Raw genomic sequence first — 25,107 nt, 5'->3', positions numbered from 1 at the left:
CTGGAGTGTATGCTTTGCTTGCAGGAGACCTGGGTTATATCTCGGACACCACATGGACCTGAGGTCTACCAGGAGTAGTCCGTGGGCACTGGGCAGGTGTGTCCCACTCCCCCAACCAAAACCTAAACCAAAGACCTGCTCAGTTTTGCTCAAACTTTCACATACAACTGTCATTCTTATTCACCGTTCAAAATCCAAATCTGTATCAGAGAATATAAAGTCCTGAGATGGGGGGCTTTATTTTCACTAGATGCTTATCCACTGAAACAGTGGAGTAGAAGAAGGCTTTTCCAAACAGAACAGTGTCTAATGGTAAACCATGTGAACTCCAGCCTCCTTTTGGTTGTCGGAGCTTTAAACAGAAAGCCAGAGTCCCTGAAGCAAAGTCAGGTGGCACTGCTTTCACTCAGGCCCAAAGACAGCATCCTTCCTTTTCACCTTTCACAACACAGCCCTTCTGTGTATGAGTTTCTTCCTTTCTCCCCTGCCCTTCTCCCCCATTAACTCCTGAAGTGGCTGCAGCAAGGCCAGATCCCCCAAAGATCAGTGAAATAAACTATTTCCATTCCAAAAACCATTTGCCCAGTTGACCCATTACATTTCTCATAATGTTTCCCATCATGTTTATTTGCTCCGATTTTGAGAGCCTACATAGCCTATACTTTCTTGGGACATTAGCTGTGAATATCACACATTAATTCTCATTCCAACAACTCACAGTGCAAGTCTCTATACATGCTCCTACACAAACATTAAATGGAGATTAAGAACCCTGAGATGTCACCACCAGCAGCAATAACCATTGATAAATTCCACCCTTCTGCAGTTTTTCTATGCAAATGAAGGTATTTTGCAATATGTAAAGTCTAGCTATTACAACTAAACAGAAAGGGTTAGGGCCAGGAATGCAGTTCAGTGGCAAAGTGCATGCCTTGCATGCATGAGATCTGGGTTCCATCTTCAGCACTACAAAACTCCCCAGAAACCCAAATAAATTTGATACATTCTTATATTCTTATATTTCTTATACCACAAATTATTATATTTCTTATACCAACCAAACTTTCCCAACTCTTTAGCACAAGAACCAAGTTGATTTGATATAATCTGATATGATCTGAATCCTGACCTAGGTGTTCGTTCACTATGGAATTTTAGGAACCCAACAAATTCAGATAAGGAAAAATATTCATAAATACTTGAGTAACATGAGCACGTTTTTGAAGTGAAAATTTAAAAGTCTAAAATTTAGTTGCTTTCTCTCACAACTTTCAACACAATGTGACTATTTTCCCAAGTCAATGAGCATGTACATTTTCATGACTAAATACAATTCCTTTTCAAAACTCCACTGGAGTAACTTGTTTTCCCCTTCATTGTGAGCCTACAGAAAGGAGTTTCCTTGCAGATATCTCGTGGAGTTATCCACTGATTTAAAAATGGGGGGTTAGAGGTTAAGGAGATGTCACCAGCAGTAGAAAGCATACATAGCACGTGCAAAGTCCCCTGTTGTGTCCCCAGCACTTCATACACTCTATCTCCAGCTCTGCTGGGCTGTAGCACTAAACTGTCAGCCAAGCACTACTGGGACAAGCATCCCTAGGAGTGTCCCCAGCCCCTGCTGAACACTACTGGGCTTAGGCCCCTTTTAAAAAAGAAAGCAAAAAGCAGATTTCCAGAGCAACAAATACATATATCAACAAGAGAGGAAACCAGAAACTTGCTCAGACGTATGTGAAAAATTTCAGAATGGAAGGATACTTGGAGAGAAAAATAGAGTAAGAACAAAGTCTTCAATTAATGTGAGGGGGCCAGGGAGATGGCGAAAAAAGCTGGACTGCATCCCTGACACATAGAGGATCTGGCTTCATTCCCCCATGCTACATAGTCCCCAAGTGCTACCTGGGTGGCCTGCTTGGGAGAACCCTCCAAAGACAGATGGGGCACTTAAGACATTTATCGTAAATTGAAGCAAAATTCTAGACCTACTCTAACCTGGGCCTGCTGCATGCAAAACGTACACTCATTTTATTGAGTCATTTCTCCAACCCTTCATAAATTTAAGTCTTGTGAAAGTTGAGGTGTGTGTGGGGAAACCACATCGCCTAACAGATAAGGCATCTGACTTTGAATTTGGGAGGGGTGGTGGTGAGGGTACACATCCATCAGTGCTGAGCAGCTATTCCTGATGGCCATAAATTTAACTTTTGCAAGGTGTTTTTCTCCAAAGTATGTTTCAGAACATGCATGTTCCTCATCTGGTTTTAGTATGAACATAGAGGTCTGGGGGAATAGGGTGGGTGGGAAAGACTGTTCATCCTACCTTTTGGCTCCTGTGCAGACCATTTTCCCAGAGCTAAATATAAGGGCTGTTGTCCTGGGCTCTCGGATCCTCATTATGACAGCAGCAAACCGCTATATGCAAGCACCAAAGGGAAAATTAGCCTCTGCCAGAAATTACCTCTATTCTAATGGAAAAACTGAACTGAACAGGAAAATGTTTTTCTGTTTTTTAAAATAAAATTTTAAATTTATAATTTTTAAAAAATAATTTTTATTTATTTGGGGGCTATTACACCTGGGAGTACTCAGGGCTTACTCCTGGCTCTGTGCTCAAGGGTCACTCTTGGCCATACTCAGGAGACCATATGGGTCCCGGGGATCAAACCCAGATCAGCTGCATGTGAAGCAAATGTCTTACCTGCTGTACTATATCTCTGGCCCAGGAAAACATTTTTACCTGAAATTGGCTGTGGAAAATAAAAATGTCCTTTTTTGTTTGTTTTTGGGCCACATCCAGCAGAGCTCAGGGTTTATTCCTGGTTTTGGGTTCAGGGATAATTCCTGGCACTGCTCAGTGACTGTATTTGGTCCTGGAGATCTAATGGATTGGTTACATGCACGGCAAATGCCCTACTCACTATACTTTCTCTCTAGCACTCTTATGTTTTTGGGCCACTCCCAGCTATGTTCAGGGCTTACTCCTGGCTTGTGCTCAGGGATCATTCTTGGTGGGTATATATGGTGCTGGAACCAAACCTTGGTTGGCCATGTGGAAGGCAAGTGACTTACCCACAGTACTATCACTCTACCTCCTCTGGTTAACATTTTTTTAAGGCTTCTTTTCTTTTTTTTTTTTTTTTTGCTTTTTTTGGGTCACACCCAGCAATGCACAGGGGTTACTCCTGGATCTGCACTCAGGAATTAGTCCTGGTGGTGCTTGGGGAACCATATGGGATGCTGGCAAACGCCCTACCCGCTGTGCTATTACTCCAGCCCCTCTGGTTAACATTCTTAAGGAAGCTTAGTCCACAGCCAGAATTTCTTTAGCTGTTAAGTCCAGGTTTGGACAGATCCCGTACCATGAAGTAAAATGAGAGAGAATATGGTATTGTAGAATAAAAAGACTTAATATACTAGGGCTGGAGCAATAGTACAGTGGGTAGGGTGTTTACCTTGCACATGACCGACCCAGGTTCGATCCCCAGCATCTTACATGGTTCTCCAAGTAATTCAGGAGTAATTCCTGAGTGCAGAGCCAGGAGTAACCCCTTAAGTATCACCGGGTGTGATGCAAAAAGCCAAAAACAAACAAACAAATAAAAAAAAGACAGTATACTGATTGCTCAGTAGTGTGTGAAAGCATTGCTACAGTCTTAGACTCTTCAATAAGCCCGTGTTTCTGCCTTTATCAGACTCAGCTACATAAAAGAGATGCTACCTTGCAGGTAACACTAAAACTTAGATACCAGGGACCAGCTCAAAGGAATGGAGGGAGGTCTTGCATGTGCCAGATCCCACATTAGATCCCTGACTCCACATGTATCCCACGTAAAGCACTGCTGGTGGCCTCCAGTACTTCTGGCCTGAACAGTCCAAGAATGGGACCATTTGGTCTGGTTGGCCCAATTTCACTAAGAGTGGCCTCCAGAGCACTGCTCAGGAGAAGTGAACACCTCCCTCCCTTCCACCCCAAATCCAAAACAAAAATAAGTTCAGATGTCAGAGCCATTACCACAACACAAAAACAAGTCCTCAACCCCAAAATAGTTGATGCTGGCAAGAACTTCAGGGCACCTACTAATATGGACATTTTCTATCTCCCTGAGTGGTCCACCTCCCAGGACACTGACCTTTTCCTTAGGGACCAGGTCTTAATCATCTTTCACTTCTGTACTCAACTCTTCAAACTGTTAATGTTAATTGGATGAACAAATCTACTTCCTAGGCAAATGGGCCAGGACACAAGCAAGAATGGACTTTATTGGACTTAAAGGAGGAAAAGAAATCCCTGGATGTTGCAATGGTAAGTAGAAGCTTGAATGTTACACGTTAAATAGTTTTGCTATCGCAAGCTGTAAATTGAAAATCTAATGTCAGCTAGGTGGGACATTTAGGAAAAAGTTTTTGAGAGATCAGATTTATTTTATTTTCAGGAAGTTAGCACCCCTCACTGTCAGACTGAAAGTAGTTGGACTGAAAATCTTCTTTTGAATGACATGGAAAAGGTCTTAACTTTAGAGACTGCTAAATCACTACTTTATTCAGGTTGATGAGAATATTTTTGTTTTGGGGCCACACCTGATTGTTCTTAGGGCTTACTCCTGGCTCTGTGCTCAGGGGCCACTTCATGTGGGCTGGGGGAACCATATGAGATGCTGGGATCAAACCGAGGTCTGCTACATGCAAGGCAAGTGCCTGTTGTACGATTGCTACAGCCCAAACAATGAGAATATTTTTTTTAACTTCAAAACTGAACAGGAAAATTAACATACTGAGTTGTCAAGAGTTTTTCTAATTATTATTTTTTAAAAGTCAGGGGCCATAGACTCACATTTACCTTGCACTTGGCTGACCCTGGTTTGATCCCTGGTACCATATGTCATCTCCTAAGCTCTGCCTGGAGTGATTCCAGAACCAACCAGGAGAAAGCCCTGAGCAAAGCTATGTGACTCCTTGACCCAAAAATAAAAATGTCAAGGCCTAGGATTGTGGTCCAAGTGAAAGAGCTCAGGCCTTGCTTATGTGAGGCCCTGAATTCGGTTTCTGCCCCAAATTTGCACACACATACTACAACACCCCCAAATATGGTCACCACAGTACAGTCAAATAAAGCCATTATCATGATCATATGAAGCAAGAGTAAACTTAAATAAGATTTAATTGCTGAAAGGAAGACTGAGAAACCTTACCTTTGGGTTATATTCTGCATTTTTTGCGTGTAAGGCTATTTTCTTCAAATCCAATATACAGGCTAGGTTTACAGTGGAAACTATATTTCTGAAGAAGTAAATCAACTTAGAAAATTTTATCAGACATTAAAAATACAAAGGAATTAAAACTTACTAATTTAATATCATATATTTGTATATTAGAAATTATTCTAAATGTTTGTGAAATACCTGGTAACATGATCTCTAGTAAAATGTAAAATCTCAAAGTCCAATACTCAAATACTAGAATGTCCTAGTTTAAAATTAAAATTTAAAAGATTTTAATTTCAAGGCCATACCCAGCTCTTCCCAAGGCTTACTCTTGGCTCTGTGCTCAGGGATCATACCTGGTGGGGTTCAGGGGACTATATAGGGGTTCTAGGTATTGAACTTGGTTGTCCATGTACTAGGCAAATGCTTTACCGGTTGTACTATCACTCTGGCCCCCAAATTAAAATTTTTTAAGGCACTGTGATTTATAGTTATTCATAGTTGAGTTTCAGGTGTACAGTGTTCCGATGATTCAATCTCACCTCCAGTAGACTATTAAAATTTGAATCTATTTAAAACAATGCCTCAAAATAGCATAATTCCAAAGCTACAAATTGAATCTACAAGTTTATATCTTTTTCTCTTTTTTTCTTCCATTTAGAGCCACATCCATCAGTGCTCAGGACTTACTCCTGTCGATGGACTCAGGGATCACTCTTAACAGGGTTTGGGGGAACCATATGGATTGCTGGGAGTTGAACCCGGTTCAGCTGTGTACAAGGTAAATGCCCTATCTTCTGTACTATTGCTCCAGCCCCTCAAGTTTACATTTTCATATACTGTCCAGTCACAACCACAATTTTTAACAACTAGAGTGCTTTATTATGAACAATAAACTCCCTCACAAATATATACATTCTTCTTTTATTTGGGTGTGTGTGTGTGCAATTGGTCCATGCTTGGTTGTATTCAGGGATCACTCCTGGCAATATTTAGGGAACCCTCTGTGGTGTCATGGATTGAACCATAGTTACTCATATGCAAGACAAACACACCTTAATCTTTGTACTATTTCTCTGGACCCAGGAATGTTTAAACTCTGTCCCTCTCTTTAGAGGATCAAGAATTAGTGCTTCATTGTACAGAGAACCGAATTGTCAAACTCAAAACAAGTTAAGAACTGATAAATGAAGTCTGATATTCTCTTCCCTACATTGTTATCCTGAAATTTGTCTACCACATTCAGGAAAAAATTTTTGGTACTCAAACAAAAACTGGTACTCTTAAGTGCCACCCATTAAAACAAAGACCCCAAAGCCTCTACTTACTGCAATTGAGGCATCATTCCAGAGCATTCTGAAACAGCATTCATAGGTGTCATGGGAGTTATGGATGTCAGAGGCAAGGAGCTTGGTTTATCAGGAGACAGAGGAACTGAGTCTGTATCACCTGGATGTTCATGGCACTGGGAATCCAGCAAATTGCTGCTGGTTAAGCCCAAGTCAACAGGCTGCTGGCCAGGTAATCGTGACCCCTTTGGCTGACTGTAAAGTTTGTCACTTTCTTCAGTTTCACCCTTGCTTCTAATGTCAGTCTGGTCTCTATTTTCTTGGGTAAGTTCATCTGGGAGGAAGCTAAGATCCATAGACGAGAAATCGCCAGATGTTTCTTGGACTTCAAGATGTGAATTAGATGCAATCTCTGGATTGGATGGGTGAGGTATGTAGACATCATATGGCACAAGCGGATGGAGCAGGGGTGACCCAGCAGGGGTGAGGTCATCCTAGGTCATTTGCAAGACAAAGCACAACAAACAGAGCAGCAAGTCACATCAAAGGGATACCTACCAGGCAGTTCACAATAGTTGATGTTTTTGCCTCTTCCCGTGAAATAGCTTTAAAGGTTTGTAAAGCTTTAAAGGTTTATAAAAGGTCATAGCACACTTAACAGAAATAGTAGAATGATTCTTAAAATGCAGGAAAAATTTTTATAAAATGGGTTTCCTACTTTAGTTTCCCTCCATTGTAAGTTGGCACTTTAAATCCAATTTTGCAAGACTGGAGAGACATTACAGGGGTTAAGGTGTTTGACTTTGCATGAGTAAGTTTGATCCCTAGCACACATATGGTTCCATAAGCATTATCAGAAGTGATCCCTGGGCACAGAGCCAGGAGTAAACCCTGAAAAACACTAGGTGTGACCATCAAACACCCACCCCCAAATTTAAAAGTAAATCCAGTTTTGCAATAGAAGCAATTGCACAACACTGCAATTGTGAGCACTTTGAAGGAATGAAATTTCTGTCCTCAGTAAAATTATATATTTTCATTGACTTCAAGTTTCTATAGGCGAGGGTATAGTGCTGCCAGCAGGTAAACCTGTACCTGTGGGGCGAGTGCATCTGCAGCCTGATGGTGCCTTCAGACTTCCATATACTCCAAAATTGCTGCTATGCCTCTGGCCAGACCCCAACAACTTGGGGCCAAGTTTACCAAAAAAATTAAATGGCCAAAAATTAGGTACGTGGGAGACACACGCACAAACCACTTCCAGCTCAGTTATATAAGCTCACTTATTGGCCTTATTTCAGAGACACATGAATCTCAAAAGAGGTCAAAAGACGCAGTTAGGGCCTGTAGTGCAGAGGTAGGTAGCAACCTGCGATTGAGTGCTCCAGGTTTGCTTGGATTGGGACTGGGCTTCCTCCCCACAGGTCCCCAGTTTTCCAGTAGCTTGGCAGTCACACCCACAAACTGTCCCCACACTCCCCCTGCCATGTAACCTTATCAGTGGTCAAGACCCAGAGACTATAAACTAAAGTTCCCAGAAGACAGTGCCGCAGAATGTCCTAAGCCCACGCCAGGCTGTCTTCACAGGGGCACCTTGGAGGGGGGCGGGTTGAGTTTCCCTCCCTCCCTGCTCTAAACAAAACCCCGGCAGCCAAAAATCTCCAGAACCCAACCACCACTGTGCCCAAAGCCACTCTCCACTCGCTCAGACGAGCTTCATCCAAGACGGGATGATCCTCACCAGAGAGTGGACTGGCAAGAAAACCCAGATATACAGAACCCATGACTGAGATCTCCAAGCCCACTTGGATCAGGACTCGGCCTCCTCCCCCCAGATCCCCAGTTTTCCAGTAGCTTTACAGTCACACCCATAAACTGCCCCCAATGCCATGTAATCTCATCAGTGGCCAAGATCCAGAGACTATAAATTAAAGCTCCCAGAAGAGAATGACACAGAATTTCCTGGACATTATATTCTATTCATAACAAGCAATACAAAACAAATCGTCTAGTATTGCGTTTTTGCAGGTTTGAGTGGTGGTGAGACTGGTGTTGAAATATCCAATGTAGCCAAAGTAGAGAGTATGGGGGAAATTCCCTGCCACACAAGCAGGGGAAGGATTAGAATGAGGGTGGGGTGGGGTAATACTGGGGATTTTGGTGGTGGAAAATGTGCACTGGTGAGGGGATGGGTGTTTGATGATTATATGACCGAAGCTCAAACATGAAAGCTATGTAACTGTTAATCTCATGCTGAATCAAAATTAAAAAGGGGGGAAATAAAATAATAAAATAAAATGAACATTCAGAATGGAATAAAAAAAGTAATGTGGAGTTCATGCCCAATTCAATCAGCTTAATTAATGACTGAATAAATAGCAGTTCTCCTGCATTATTAAAAAAAAAAGATTCAAAACCCTACTCCATGAAGTAAAAGAAGACACGAGGAAATGGAAAAATATTCCCTGCTCATGGATAGGAAGACTTAACATTGTCAAAATAGCAATACTCCCTAAAGCACTATACAGATTTAATGCAATCCCCATAAGAATACCCATGAAATTCTTCAAAGAAATAGACCAAGCAATCCTGAAATTCATATGAACAACAAACACCCATGAATAGCTAAAGCAATTCTTGGAAAAAAGATGGTGAGAAGCATCACCCTCCCAACCTTAAACTCTACTACAAAGCGGTAACAATTAAAACAGCATGGTACTGGAACAAAAGCAGAGCCACAGACCAATGGAACAGGGTAGAATATCCCTACACACTACCCCAATTGTATGAACACCTAATCTTTGATAAGGGAGCAAGAAATGTGAAGTGGAACAAGGAAAGCCTCTTTAACAAATGGTGTTGGCATAACTGGTCAACCACATGCAAAAGAATGGGCTTAGACCTCGACCTGACACCACGCACAAAAGTCAGATCAAAATGGATTAAAGACTTCAACATCAGACCACAATCCGTAAGGTACATTGAAGACAAGGTTGGAAAAACCCTCCACGATATTGAAGTCAAAGGTATCTCCAAAGATGACATGGAACTAAGCAATCAAGTAGAAACAGAAATAAACAAATGGGACTATATTAAACTAAGAAGCTTCTGCACCACAAGAGACACAGTGACCCGAATACAAGGCAATCTACAGAATGGGAAAGGATATTCACTCAATACTCATCTGATAAGGGGTTGATATCAAGGGTATATAAGGCACTGGTTGAGCTCTACAAGAAGAAAACATCCAGCCTCATCAGAAAATGGGGCGAAGAAATGAACAGAAACTTTCTCAAGGAAGAAATATGAATGGCCAAAAGGAACATGAAAAAATGCTTATCATCACTAATCATCAGAGAGATATAGATCAAAACAACTATGAGGTACCACCTAACACCACAGAGACTGGCACACATCCAAAGGAACAGAAGCAGCCGCTGTTGGTGTGGATGTGGGGAGAAAGGGACCCTCCTACACTGCTGGTGGGAATGCCAACTGGTTCAACCCTTCTGGAAAACAATATGGTCACTTCTCAAAAAATTAGAAATCAAGCTCCCATTTGACCCACCAATACCACTTCTGGGAATATATCTCGGAGAGGCAAAAAGATATAGTCGAAATGACATCTGCACATGTATGTTCATCACAGCACTGTTTACGATAGCCAAAATCTGGAAAACACTCGAATGCCCAAGAATAGATGACTGGCTAAAGAAACTTTGGTACACCTACACAATGGAATACGATACAGCTGTCATGAACTTTGCATACAAGTGGATCAACATGGAAAGTATCATGCTAAGTGAAATGAGTCAGAAAGAGAGACAGACAGACAGAAGAATTGCACTCATCTGCGAAATATGAAACAACAGAATGGAGGACTAATGCCCAAGAATAACAGAAATAAGTACAAGATTTGCTCCATGGCTTGGAGACCAGCCTCACATGCTGAGGGAAAGGGCAGCTCAGATAGAGAAGGGAATACCAAGCAAAAATGTGGTGGGATGACCCACTCGGGATGGGAGAGGCGTGCTCAGAGCAGACTATAGACTGAACACAATGGCCACCCAAGACTTCCATTGCTAACCATAAAGCCCAAAGGGATAGAGGGAACAGAGGGGAATGCCCTGCCAAAGAGGCGGGGTGGAGAGGGGGATGGGGTGGGAGTGGGTGGGAGGGATGGTGGGGTCATCAGCGGAGGACGGGCACTGGTGGAGGGATAGATACTCAAGCTGTATATGACTGAAACAGAAGCACGAGAATATGTAAACCTGTATCTGTACCCCAACAGTGATTTATTAATAAAATTTTTTTAAAAAAAGATTCTATAGGAATTTAATTCATATTCATATTAATTTAATATGAATATGAATTTAATAAATTTAATTTAATTCATATTAAATTCCTATAGAAGCACTAAATGAAATTTAAGATTTCATTATTGCGTACTAATAAAGACTCTCCTGAAGACCTCCCACTATTCCTTCAAGTCAAAGGATCGAGGGCCAAGAGAGAATAGCAGGTAGGGCACTTGCCTTGCGTGTGCTTGGTTGAACTTGGGTTTATTCCCCAGCACCCTATATAGTTCCCCAAGCACTGCCAGGATTGTCCCCTGAGTGAAGAGCAGGGAGGAAGCCCTGAGCACTGCCAGGTGTGACCCAAAAGTATTAAAAAAAAAAAGTCAGAGAAAAAAATCTATTTAAAGGTATTTACCAAATGTTGACATTTCAGTGATAAAAGTTGGAATCAGTGTCTTGTATTCCCAGTCCTGGGGAGGCGGCTCAACTTTTATTGCCGTTAAGGCAGTGGAGGGACACAGCTGAGGTCTGTTTCATGGGCTTGTTATTGGAAAAATGGACTGTTTTGGCATTGATTTTCCCACTTGCCTCACAAAAGTTGCATGCCTACCGTCTAGATTCTGAACGCTGCTTGCAGGATAATCTTATCTCTCCCAAGATTTTATGACAACTGTCATCAGTGTCTGGGGTTTCATCTTCTGGGTGTCAACCTTCCTCACTTAGAGAATGGCTACATCCTCCATGACTATTCTGTTACAAGGCCAGCAGATGGCAGAGGTGAGCAATGGTTCAAAGACAAACCTTTCAGAACACAGTAATGAGATTTCAACTTTATTTTGCAGTGGGGGGACACACACTGAGTGATGCTGTGAGGGTAGGCGTATCTGAGGTGCCAGTTGAAGTTCTGCATACAAATTCTGCATTCCAACTTTTGGGGAGTTTGCTTTGGGGATCACCCCTATTGGTGCTCTGGGATCACTCCTGGTGATGCTCAAGGGACCATATATGAGTGCTGGGAATTGAGCCCAGGGCAGCCACATGCAAGACAATCTTCCTACTTGCTGTACTATTTTTCTTGCTCTCCCATTCCAATCCTTTTTAAAAAGTCAATGAACTAATTTTTGTTTAATTTTGTGTTGCATTTCCTTCTCTTGTCCATTCTTCACTTATCTAAAGTTAGAATTACCATTTTCACCATGTTCCACTAACTAAATATGCCTAATCCAGTTATGTTTGCCAATCCAGGCAATTCCCTTGTGCCATTTACCCTATCCCTTTGTCATCTTGACTTGTGCAGTTAGCCATTTTCTCTCATCATCCCACTCCACAGCTTGGACCTAAGATAAGTATGGGCCAAAGGTGTCGATCCCTCCCTGCGGTCTCCCAGCATCTCAGCTCCAGTTTATCCTAAGGCACTAACCACTGAAACAGCATCTTCCCTCCTTTGTGCACCCTGGCATGGAACAGGGAACAAACACTCACATAAGGACCCTAAGTTTCAACAATGAAATAAAGGCAAAGGCAACCAAAATATCGAGGGGGTCTCTGATGGCCATGTAGCCTGGCCTGCCTCCTTAGCTTACCTGCAGGGACATACCTGAGGGTGTGGGATTACCCTGGGCATGTCACTGACACTTTGGCCTCGCAGCAGAAGATCCTTCCTTCCTTCCTTCCTTCCTTCCTTCCTTCCTTCCTTCCTTCCTTCCTTCCTTCCTTCCTTCCTTCCTTCCTTCCTTCCTTCCTTCCTTCCTTCCTTCCTTCCTTCCTTCCTTCCTCCCTCCCTCCCTCCCTCCCTCCCTCCCTCCCTCCCTCCCTCCCTCCCTCCATTCTTTCCTTCCTTCCTCCCTTCCTCCCTCCCTCCCTCCCTCCCTCCCTCCCTCTCTTCCTTCCTTCCTTCCTTCCTCCCTCCCTCCCTCCCTCCCTCCCTCCCTCCCTCTCTTCCTTCCTTCCTTCCTCCCTCCCTCCCTCCCTCTCTTCCTTCCTTCCTTCCTTCCTTCCTTCCTTCCTTCCTTCCTTCCTTCCTTCCTTCCTTCCTTCCTTCCTTCCTTCCTTCCTCCCTTCCTCCCTCCCTCCCTCCCTCCCTCTCTTCCTTCCTTCCTTCCTTCCTTCCTTCCTTCCTTCCTTCCTTCCTTCCTTCCTTCCTTCCTTCCTTCCTTCCTTCCTTCCTTCCTTCCTTCCTCTCTCCCTCTTCTCTCCCTTCCTCTCTCCCTCCCTCTATCCTTTTCTCTTTTTTTCATTTTTGGGCCACACCTGGCAGTGCTTCAGGGGTTACTTCTGGCTCTGCACTCAGAAATTACTTCTGGTGGTGCTCGAGGGACCATATGGGATGCCGGGAATCAAACCCTGGTTAGCTGCGTGCAAGGCAAGCACACTATCCTGTACTATCACTCCAGCCCCTGAAGATAGTTTCTGTTCAGGTATTTTTGCTGTGCCTTCAATTCTTCTGTCCCAGAATTTTCCCATGTTGACAGGCTTTTCTTTGTTCTATCAAATACTTCCATAGCACTAATCATTGTCTATTTGAAATGTACCCTCTCCCCCTCTCCCTATTACTTTATCTTTTCTACTACACTTGGATGTAAAAGAAAATTTCAAATGAAAATACCATCACAAGCTGGGCTGGAGGGATCACTTAAGGACTAGTGTCTGTCCAAGTGAAACTCTGGTTCCATCTGCCTTACCACACACACAGTCTCCTGAGGATCACTGGAAGCAACCCCTGAGCAACAAACAGGTAGTTCTCAAAAACTACCTGTGTGACCCCCAAAACCAAAACAATCACATTGAAAGTTACAGGTGTCTGTAGTTTGTGCTTTGCCTCCACCCCAGATCCCTGACCACCTTCCCCCGCCCAATACACCTGTAGCCACCAGAGATCCTTTTTTTCAGGGGAGCTAAACTGGCTGTGCTCAGAGCTTGCTCCCTGGGGCTCATGGGACCATATGGGGTGCTAGGGAACCAAGCCAGATCAGGCACGTGCAAGGTGCTTTACCCACTATACTCTCTCTCTAGTTCTGAGATCCTTTCTTCCCTTTTTGGGTGGTTGGGAATGGGGAGTAATCCCAGTGCTCAGGGCTTATTCCTCGCTCTGCACTCAGGGATCACTCCTGGTAGGCTCATATGTGGTTCCAGGAATCAACCCTGGATTGGCTATGTGCAAGGCAAGCGACTTATCCCTCTATGTATCTCTAGCCCACTCCTACATTTCCTGAGCTCTTCTTGTTGGCATCCAACACTGCCACCCCTTAAAAAGTGCCAAATCCATGCCCACGAATGGCCAATGTGCAGCACCCTAGTAAGGCAGATGCACAGGATGGGGCTGCTGCACGGAAGGCTAAGTGCCATCTGAGCGCCGACTTGGGAGTGACACTCGACCAGGCTTAAATTCTGGCTGGCAACTTTAGGCACCACTTATGCACCCCGGGTGCATCTGTTGGGATCACTCCCAGTGAGACTCAGAGGCTGGGATGAGGGTAGGTTGTTGGTGGTGATTGGGTCTTCTGCAGGCACTCAGAGCACTGAACTTTCTGTTTTCACCTGGATAGTTGGACCTACCTCTGAAGGTCGCTAGATGTTTTATGAGAGTGAAGACAAAGCACTTAGGACCTGGAGCTCCGAAACACGAGTGGGGCATGGGGGTGAGGGCAAGATTGGGTAGCAGTTTCCAGGCTCACCTGGCCGGCACACTGGTCCAGGTAGAGGTCCAGGTACGTCTCATCCTCACCCTCCATGGGCCAGGTCCACTGCCTATGCGGGGACAAGCTGAACTGCAGCGAAGCCAGATTGGGTGCGCTGGGTGCAGGAAACCATTTATCAGCTCCACGTGACAGGGTGGGAGTGGGGGTGGGGGATGGGCACAGGGTAAGTGCCAGGTGCATGGATGGGAGCTGGCCAAGGCAGTGAGTGGGCCCCAGCCAGCAGAGCCCACGCCTGCACACCTGCGGGTGGTGCAAATGAGGTAATGAGTTGGGGATGTGTGCGCATGTGTCAGCTCTCTCTCAGCTCACCCACCACTAGAAACAGAAGGAAACCAGAGGAAGGGAGCAGAGCCTGGGAGTAGGCCCGAGAGAGTGCCCACCTCCCTTGGGTGCAATCAGCCGCACCCCACAGCTGAGAAGCAACTAAATTTGGAGAATTCCTTCAAGGCCTGCCAAAGGTCGTGTGTGTGTGTGTGTGTGTGTGTGTGTGTGTGTGTGTGTGTGTCATGGGCGGGGGGGGGGGTAGCTGAATAACAGCAGAATCAGTGGACAGTGAGAAAATAGAAGATTTCTAAAAAGGAGGTCCCTCCCCGCCTTCCCCCAACATCTCCTGTGTGGGGTGGAATTTAGGGCCCCCTACCTAAGTCAGAAGTGGTCCAAAATGTAGGTTAGGATTACTTCTTACCCTCAAATTCCAAGTTCTTTTTCTTCCAGCCCAGAGAACTCAACCTGAAGGCACATTAAAAATGGCTTCTCGGGGCCGGAGTGATAGCACAGCGGGTAGGGCGTTTGCCTTGCACGCGGCCGACCTGGGTTCGATCCCTGGCATCCCATATGGTCCCCCAAGCACCGCCAGGAGTAATTCCTGAGTGCAAAGCCAGGAGTAACCCCTGAGCATCGCTGGGTGTGACCCAAAATAAATAAATAAATAAATAAATAAATAAATAAATAAATAAATAAATAAATAAATAAATAAAAATGGCTTCTGGAAGAGAGGTGCCTGTCATAGAGGCAGGCTGGGATGAGGGGTGGCTTGTAGAGATGGGAGGGAAACTGGGGACCCTAGTGCTGGGATATTACACTGGTGGAGGGATGGGTGTTGGAACATTGTATGACTGAAAAGCAATCATGAACAATTTTGTAATGCTCTATGCCATGGTGATTCAATTAAAAAATAAAACCAAAAAATGGTTTCTGGGGCCAGAGGGACAGTACAGAGGTAAGGTGCTTGCCTTGTACTCTGCTGACCTTAGTTCAATCCCCAGCACCTCATATGGTCTAAGCAATGCCAGGAGTGTATAGCTGAGTGTGTCCCCAAAACAAAACGTTTTGCTATAGTCAAGGTAGAGGCACTTCAAGGAGATGATGCAGAACCAGATACTCTGAGAATTTTCTCTTTCTTGAAATTGTTATTCTAATTTTAAATGCCCTTGACTTCCTAAGAACATAAATATGCAGGATGATTCTGTGACTATCATTGACACTGATTATGCAGGAGATTGCATGATGTCCATTGAGGCACACATACACAGAGAGAACATGTTTTTCAGATGACACGCTCTGAAAGCAGGAATTCTGACTATGTGTTCTGTAGCAAGCTCAAAGATATCAGTGTGACTGGACTGGCGAAACTGAGACAGCTGAGGCCGTCTTGGGATGGAGTGCAAGAAGCACGTGATGCAGAGTGACCACCATAGCAGTGGAGCACAGTGGAGATCCTAGAGAATCTCTTCTTGTTGCAGTGCCTGCAGACGGCAGGCATCCTGGCAGCTGGAGGACTGTGGCCTGTGGTGCCAGCAGTGTCTGGGAATGAAGTCAGGTCCTCACGTGCAAGGCACATGCTTCATTGTACAGGTTACATGTTCTCCATCCCCTCCCCAATTTTTTAAAATAAAGGGGCCACAACCATTGGTGGTGGTGGTGGTAGTAGGTATAGAGCAGTGTGGGGTTGACATTTGTTGTTTAGGCAGGCAATGAAATACCCCATCTTGGCAGTAGCTTAAGCCGCTGGGGCTGCACCCTGCAGTACTGGAGGTGTATGGTGCTGGAGGTATATCAGGTGCAGCGTCTCAAATATGCAGGCAAATGCCCTACCAATTTAGCTCTTTCCCTGACAGCTATGATAGTCTTAAGACTATAGTAAATGGACCAGTCACTCCTGACAGAGTTTGGAGGACTTTTTACACAGCCGGCCTGCATTTAATCCTCAGCACCCTATATGGTCCTCCAAACTCTGCCAGGAGTGGTCCCTGAGCACAGAGCAGGAGTAAACCCTGAGCACCACGGGGTGTACCACCCCCCCAGGCCTCCCCCCAAATAATTAAACACTAATTTAGATGCACATCTAATCAAGTTCCCAAATCAGTACACTTAAACTAAGAGAGTCTAATCCAGGGTGAGCCTGACTTATGATTCCATGAAGGACCTGGGCTCTCCTTGGGAAGAAGATTCAAAACAGGAAAAAAGATTTTCCAAGAGAGTCTCCAGTGCTGCCTTTCATAGATATGACTGAAGTCAGAGCAGAAAGAAGATAATTGATTTACAAGGAGCAGTAAGTGGCCCATGTTTGACAAAATGCGAGAAATGGAGATCATCGCAGGTCCTATAATTGCAAGGAACTGAATTTGGCTATGTCATGGGTAAGTGTTGAAGGTGCTTCTTCCCAGAGCCCTAAGGAAGTTCAGCCCTATAAGTCCTGAGAATGCAATTCTGTAATGCTGTCCCCAACTTCGAACACAGAATCGGGCATGTATAAATAGGTTTGAAAAAAAAAAACCCTGAACCTCTGGTGATTTGTTACTTTGAAATAAAAAAGGGAATATAGACCTGCTTAGCACTCAGATGAATGTACTGGCCCTTTGAAGGCCCTTTGACCTTAGACATGGAGCCTCTCCTTGCTGCTCAAGCAAGAAAAAAAAAGGAAGCCTCGATGTTAGAAAAAAATACTAGGAGTGCTGTTTCACCAGGGGGCGCCTGTTCCCCTTTCTGAAGGGAGCTTTCTTCTGGTTTGAGGAGAAAAATAGTTTTGGGGACCAGAGCTCAGGAGTCCACGCATCCTTTAACTGTTAAAATAAAAGGTGACTTAACACATTTTATTTTCTATGTATGCCAGCAGGTACTTCTAAAAAGCCAGTTGATACAAATGTATTTTTACATATTTATATAAACGGACTCAATTTTACAGTGGTTAAACCCACAGAAAGTGCTCGTAGAGTGATCCACATAGATACAAATTTGATGGTTCTTGGTGCCAGGGGCAATTTTGCTGCCTAGAAAAAGGCTGAAAAGCAAGGCTTTGCATGCATGATTAGGTAGGTTTCTCGAAGCTGTTACAGAAGAATATTTCTTTTTTCAGGTGGTGGCTCTGTTGGACACTGCCAGTTCTCTCTCTTAAGAACATGGACCATTTATTATGAATAATCTAGGCATTGAGTTGCTGGAGTCCTATGTACACAAAAATATAAACACAAGAATATGGAGGTGGTCTTCTAGATCACAATGCAATGATCCTTGGGACTGGAATGCTAGTACAATTGGTACGGTATTTGCCTTGTATGTGGCCAGCCTGGGCTAGATTCCCGGCATACCATATCATATCCAGCATACCTCCGCACACCACCAGGAGTAACTCCTGAGAAATCCCTGAGCATCACTGGGTATGACCTCATATGAAAACAAAACAAAACCAAAAACAAAACAAAACACAAAATACAAAATGCAATGATCCAGGAAGGAGCCTGTATAAGCACTTACTCCTTGAAGTGCTGGAGAACTATTGCTAAATCCTTCTTTACTGCCAGAGTCAGACCTCCCCAACTCAGCTGGTGGACTTCTTTTTTTTGGCACAGAAGATTTCTTTCTTTTTTTTTTTTTTGGCACTCCCCTCCTCCTCCCCTTCCCTTCTCCCCCGCCACCACCACTGTTCTCTTTTCTCTATGCATGTGATTATTGGTGCACCACAACACGCAGTGTGCCAAACAATGACCACACACTCAGGGCATGGTGCTTGCCACGGAAGCTTTCCTTTAGAGATGGCGCTTGCACTTCCTGGCTGCAGTGCTCTCGGGGGATTCACCCTAATGCTCACACACATGCTGGTCAGGAGAAGGGGTTTCTCCTGGCTACAGGGATTGCACCTCTTTTTAGTTGGAGTGCCCATGGGCAACCGTACCACTAAGTAGTGGTGCGAGCACACACCTGACTGTGGTGTGGCCAGAAATTGCTCTTGGCCCAGTCAGCAACTCCAGTCAACAAGAGCTGCTGGCTGCAAGCAATGGAGTCACCAGGATTGTGGCTGGTGCAGACAGGGGCCTCCAGGATGGAACTCAACTCAAGGGGCTGACACTTGCATGGCAGGTGCGTCATTCCCTGAGCTTTCACCTGACTCCCTCCTGGAGAAAATTCAGAATGGAAATCAGAGTGGGTCATAGTTCCTCCTGCCCAATTCTGGATAGTTCTTCTTAGGTGGTTCTGGATTTAGGAATCAGGAATTCCAGGCATATATGCTGCCCGAGCCCATGTATTGCTCATGCCCATGGACGAGCACATGTGTCATCTGAGCACATGTGTCACCCACATCTCCTCACTTGAGATGTGTACTTTCATGCTTTCATATCTGATGCTGGGGTGTGTATAGGGGTTCTTTCCACCTTTGGAGAAGCCTGCATTCTCTCTTTAGTGCATTGCTCTTTCTTTCTCTCCCTCCTTCCCCTTCCTAAAAAACTCCAAATAAAATCTTTTTTATTTGAAAGAAAGAAAGAAAGAAAGAGAGAGAGAGAAAGTTCACGGTGACTAAATAAAATAAAAATAAAATAAATTGGATACAGTTAAGGCATGCAACATGATGATTTTATATATGTAAGCATAGTGAAATGATCGCTATATTTAAGGTAATTAACATAGTCCTCCCAGTTACATTCTTTTTATCCTGAGAGACCCTGAATTCTATTCTTTGCAAATTTTCATCATCTAATATGTTATTGTTAACTATAATCAACACTCTGTACCGTAGATCCCCTGATTTGCTCTTCAGGAGATCTAAAATCTGTATACTTTGAGCAACATTTCTCATTTTTCTCACCTACTGGCTCCTGGTAACTACCATTCTGCTTCCCGCTTCTGCATATTCAACCCTTTCTAGGGTTCTCCATAGAAGCACTACTCTCTGCAGATGCATAATTTTTCTCTTTTTTGGAGATGGGTAGGGGAAGTTTCAGAGTGCAATCAGAAGTGATCAAGGGTTATTCCTGGCATTGCTCATGGGACCATATACAGTACTGGGGTTTGAACCAGGGTCAACCAAAGCAGCCCATGCAAGGCAAGTGTCTTCACCTCCTGTACAAAATCTGTGCCCCATTATATAGTATTTTTCTTTCTCTGTTTGGCTTATTTCACTTAGACTGATGTCCTTCTGGTTTATCCATGAACTTTCAAACAATAAAATTTCTGGTTTAAATGATGAATAATTGTGTACCATCTATCAGTAAAAATTGAAGTTTTTTCTCTACTTTTTAATAAAGCCAGTGAACATGGGATTGTCCAAAAGAAAAAGAAAGAAAGAAAGAGAGAGAGAAAGAGAGAAAGAAAGAAAGAAAGAAAGAAAGAAAGAAAGAAAGAAAGAAAGAAAGAAAGAAAGAAAGAAAGAAAGAAAGAAAGAAAGAAAGAGAAAGAGGGAAGGAAGGAAGGAAGGAAGGAAGGAAGGAAGGAAGGAAGGAAGGAAGGAAGGAAGGAAGGAAGGAAGGATGGAAGGAAGGAAGGGAGGGAGGGAGGGAGGGAGGGAGGGAGGAAGGAAGGAAGGAAGGAAGGAAAGAAGGAAGGGAGGAAGGGAGGGAGGGAGGACGGGAGGAAAGGAGGAAAGATTAAGAATTCCGGCTCTTGGGGGCTGGAGAAATAGCACAGCGGGTAGGGCGTTTGCTTTGCACGCGGCCGACCCAGGTTTGGTTCCCAGCATCCCATATGGTCCCCTGAGCACTGCCAGGGGTAATTCCTGAGTGTAGAGCCAGGAGTAACCCCTGAGCATCGCCGGGTATGACCCAAAAAGCAAAAAAAAAAAAAAAAAAAAAGAATTCCAGCTTTGGGGACTAGAGAGATAGCACAGCGGGTAAGCTGCTTGCCTTGTATGCAGCTGAGTTCAATCCCTGACATTCCATATGGTTTCCCAAGCCTTGCCAGGAGTAATTACTGAGTGCAAAGGCAGGAGTAAGCCCTGAGCACCACTAGGCATGACCCAAACAAACAAACAAACAAACAAACAAACAAAACCCCACAAGAATTCCAGATGGAGAGATAGTACAGCAGGCAGGGCACTTGCCTTGCACACAGCTGGCCCAAGTTTGATCCCTTGCACTTCATTCCTGAGCACCACTAAGAAGGATCACTGAGTACAGAGCCAGGAGTAAGTTCTGAGCATAGCCAGATGTGGTGCAAAAACAGCAATGAAATTCTAGCTCTATTTTAATTTGCCTTGGAAAATGTAAAACATAAGATGAATTTCAATTCCACAAGTCCATCTTTCACATTTTGACCAATCCCTGTTATTTTCTCTCTGTAGCAACTCTTCTATCAGAGTTCCTACTGTCAAAAATACACTGCTCTTTGCAGGCCTGACCCTGCAGAGGGCAGTTCATCTGTAGGAAATATGACCAATGAACATAGACTTGGCACTTGTCAGCTGGAGACAAAAGTGAATCCTCCAGGGCTGATTCTAGACAGGAGAGAGTTCAGTTTCCTGGACACATCCAGGAACATCTGCTCCCGGATGACAGTTCCCTACCACACAGAGATTGGGGTTTACTTGGGGAAGTATGCATCAGGAGCCATCGCTGCCTTCTCACTGAACAGTTGGTTCACACCTTGCTAAAATATGCATCTTTGTACTTGCCTGCACTTGTGTGCCATCTAATTAGAGTCAGACTGGGAATTACTCCCCAACACCCTCCCCCCACCCCCAGGAATTAACACTGAGGAATGTGATTCTGGTAAGCCTTCTCTGAAAACTCAAAACGCATTTGTTCTTAGTATGCAAAACCCACTGAATTGCCCTACTCTTTCTCACCTGGGAAATCCAGAAAGAGAACTCCTCCTTACTGTCTGTTTGACACCAAGTGGATCTCCTTTCTGCAGTTGCTGGAGGAGAGGAGCGCCTTGGCCCTTTGTAGGGTTGCACTGGGAAAGGGGTCAAAGGATGCTGTGCTTAGGGTTCTGATTTGCAAATTAGAAGTTATTTTGATTCTTGCCTAATTGCTCACAATGATATCACTTTACATTTAATTTATTTAGGCTTTGGACCACACTTGCTGATGCTCAGGGCTTGCCGGGTCCCCTGGCAGGGCTCAGGGGACCTAGGAGATGCCATGAATTAAACTCAGATCTTCCTGGTGCAAGGCAAGTGCTTTACCCGCTGTCCTATTTCTCCAGCTCTGATAGTGACCATCTTTTTAAAAAGGTCAGTGTGCTCTAAAAGAAAAAGCAGAACCATGTCCAGAGCCCTGAGTCTGCAGAAGGCAGTTTCCAGAGTAGCTGTGAGATTACGAATGTGTGTGGAGAGGCACCAGCAGCACCAAGGAAGTCTGCCACGGCCCCCGCTGAGAGCCCTGGAGAGGCGTTGCTTTGGGTGCTGGCCAGAGGCTGAGGTGAGTCAGAACACCTACCCAGTTCCGGAGAAAGCATCCTGAGAGCCACTGAGTCACTCTTCCCTTAAACCCAGGCCATCCCCTCCCAACTCCTTTCCCCCTTTCTATTTCAGAGTCAAGAGCTAAGAGGTACAATGGGAATAATCACCATGATGACAAACCAGTGCACAATGTTCTTTATGAAAACAGGCTCTTTATTGACCTTGCTCTCTCCATTCTCAAAGGAGCTGCTGCTTCTGCTTTAGATGTCCAACTTGTGCTTCCTGGAAACCAGAGGGAGGGGCTGATGGCAGGAGTGTTTTAGTATGAGCAAGAAATGGGGCTCAACCTTTAGAAGAGCACCTGAGCTCCGTCTCTGCTGCTGGAGGGTGGAGCAGAGGGTCCACTCGCTTCCTGGCACTTTCAAGCATGTCCTTTCATTAATGAGTTTTTGTTTGTTTGTTTGTTTGGTTGTTTCTTAAAACTGACTCCAAACTATGCACTCCTGGCAGTGCTTGGGGGACCATCTGGGGTGCTGGGGATCAAACTTGATCGGCCATATGCCAGGTAAGCATCCTGCCTGCTGTACTATCTTTCTACTCCTCTGCTGATGCTTTTATTTCAGGACACTCCTTTGGTACCACAGAGAATATAGAGATGCCTGAATTTTAACACCAACTCTAGAGTAGGAAAGACAAAGGACATGGTGACAATGAAGATAATGATCAACTGAGCACCTAGTGATGATTCTCTTTGTCTAGGTTCTGTTTCACATCCCTGAAATTCTCTTCTTAAAAAAATAAAAACACCAGACAATGCTCTATGTAGCTGTGATGATCACCTCAGTTTCAAAGGGGAAGAAATCAAGGCCTGTGGAAGACCATTTACTCAAAGACCTGCACACAAACACGCAATGCTACCTCGGTGTCATGTAACAGAGGTAACGATGACTTACTGTGGAGAGAGGCATCAGGGCATCTGTCACAGAGGGATCAGCCATTGAAGGGAGTATTGAAGAGATGGATGATATGTACCAGCTGCCCCACCCCAATCAAATGCCCCAGAACCTGTGAATGTGACCTTATTTGGTAAGGAAAGAAAGAGAGAGTTATACATGTGATGAGTTAAGGCTCTGGAAAGAATTCCCCTGAGATTTTGGGTGGATGCTAAGCCCAAGGAGAGGTGAGCTTCCAAGAGATCAGAGAGATCAGAGATCTAGACCCACCGAGAGAGGGAGGCAGCACTGGCTGCTCTCAGCCAAGCAGCACAAAGAGTGGGGGCCCCTCAGGAGCTGGGAAAGAAACTTCCTCAGGCCCACTGGAAAGTCAACACCTTGACTTTGGCCTTTGGCTTCCAGGACTATGAGAAGAGCTTTCTGTGGCTTTAAGCCATCCTGGTCATGGTCCTCTTCTCTGGCAGCCTGGGAAAGGACACAAAAGGTCTGTATGGATTTCTGGGAAAGAGCAGCTCATGTCAAGAAATTAAAGGGGTAAGTAGAGAAGTTTGGGGGTGTCTCTCTGGATTTGAGTGAAATCCAAGGATGGTGAAACGGGGCCAAGTGTTCGAAAGTGGGTGTGAGAGATCGGCAGGCTTTGAATATTTATCAGGTTGGTAAATCTAGATTTTTGTTGGTGAGCATTGAGGAGTTGAATTGATATTCAGAAAGTGAAGGTGTCTCTGAGTTGCAGAGGGTCATTCAGAAAACTGGGCTTAAGGGGCCAGGGAGTGGGATGAAGAAAAGGGCAAAATGCAGGAGCTTTGTCATCCACAGTCTGCCTGGAGGTGTAGCTTCACTTCTGTTTTACTTGTGACTGTATCATGCATCTTAGGTTTCTGAACTTCTACTTTTTAATGAGTTATCACAGGTTTTTATCTTTTTTTGACTGCCTGTCAAGTTAGATTGTTGATTTATTCAGTTTTCTGTCACTGTGGTGTTGTACATTAGACCTTCCCTGAACTATGGAGAGTTGCTTTTGCCTTCTTTGTTTCTTTTGCCCTTGTGGTGCCTACATGAAATATTCTAGAGACACTGTTTGCATTCTCTGCTTTTGGGGGCTCCCATTCTGCCCAAGCTGGGGGTAAAAGGCTGAGCATGGGCCTCAGTGTAACATTCTGTTCATGTCATGTCAGAAGTCCATGTTCCCTTTAGATTCTGAGCATGATGCTGAGGCAGTACTGACAGCTGTGAAGTGGAAATCAGACTCACCCCTTAGAGCCATGTCAGAAGCAGGGCATGGCCCATGCCCTGGAGACCTTTAATGTGGTGTGAGGCCTCTCAAGCACAAATCCTTTTGATCTGGCTTTGCAAAATTAACCTTGTCAGAGTAAAAGCTGAGAACCCAGTATGCACCCAGGACCTACTCCGTGCCAGTAATCATGCAAGATGCTTTGCATATGCTATCTCATTTCATCTTTGTATCAGAACTACAATGCACGCAGGCGTGGTATCTCAGTTTCCAGAGGAGGAAACAGTAGCACAGAGCAATGAGGTCACACAGTATGTGGTACTGCTAGGATTCCAGCCTGGGACTTCCCCAGATGCCGCAATGCAATCCACACAAGAGGTTCTATTTCAGTAGTGCTGCAAATGTAGAGTTCAGCTTTGGGCAGAAGTTGCCTGGTGCATGCTGGCTTTTGACTTTGTGCCATGCTTTTTGGGCCATCATTTCTCCCATTTCACCTTGAGCTCTGTCAATTGGTTGTAGTCTCCAGTAACTCTCTATTAGTTTCAAGAATGTTTGGGAAATTTCCAGGTTGATGAACTTGTGCTATTTCCCAAAGGACAGAGGTGTGTATTAGCCTCAGCTTGCTGTTTTTCTACAGTCTCGGTGTCAGTTGTATTGGAAAGAATAAATAAAATGAATCTTTTGAGAAAATGTTGACTGTTCATTTAGGGAAAGGAAGTGGCTGATAAGATATCATAGGTGGGTTTGTCTGCAGCATTTGTCCATACCCACTAGTTTCCAAACACTGACCCAGTATTCCAGGACTGAAGCCCACTACCCTAC

General features: G+C 44.5%; 1 protein-coding gene across 1 annotated transcript in view; it reads right to left on the bottom strand.

Annotated features, from left to right (window-relative positions):
* Nucleotides 1–14,522, bottom strand: part of TBPL2 (TATA-box binding protein like 2) — a 29,962-nt gene extending 15,440 nt beyond the window's left edge. Inside the window, exons 1-4 of the mRNA XM_004601765.2 lie at nucleotides 14,466–14,522; nucleotides 6,533–6,987; nucleotides 5,193–5,280; nucleotides 2,324–2,415 (exon numbers count right to left, since the gene is read on the bottom strand). Coding sequence (XP_004601822.2) covers nucleotides 2,324–2,415; nucleotides 5,193–5,280; nucleotides 6,533–6,987; nucleotides 14,466–14,522 — 692 coding nt within the window. The remainder of the gene's footprint in view (nucleotides 1–2,323; nucleotides 2,416–5,192; nucleotides 5,281–6,532; nucleotides 6,988–14,465) is intronic.
* Nucleotides 14,523–25,107: the final 10,585 nt, after the last annotated feature.

Source organism: Sorex araneus, chromosome 3, assembly GCF_027595985.1.
Source record: "Sorex araneus isolate mSorAra2 chromosome 3, mSorAra2.pri, whole genome shotgun sequence".
NCBI lineage: Eukaryota > Metazoa > Chordata > Mammalia > Eulipotyphla > Soricidae > Sorex > Sorex araneus.
The sequence above is the reverse complement of the archived record's forward strand: the minus strand, read 5'-3'. Positions and strand labels throughout refer to the sequence as shown.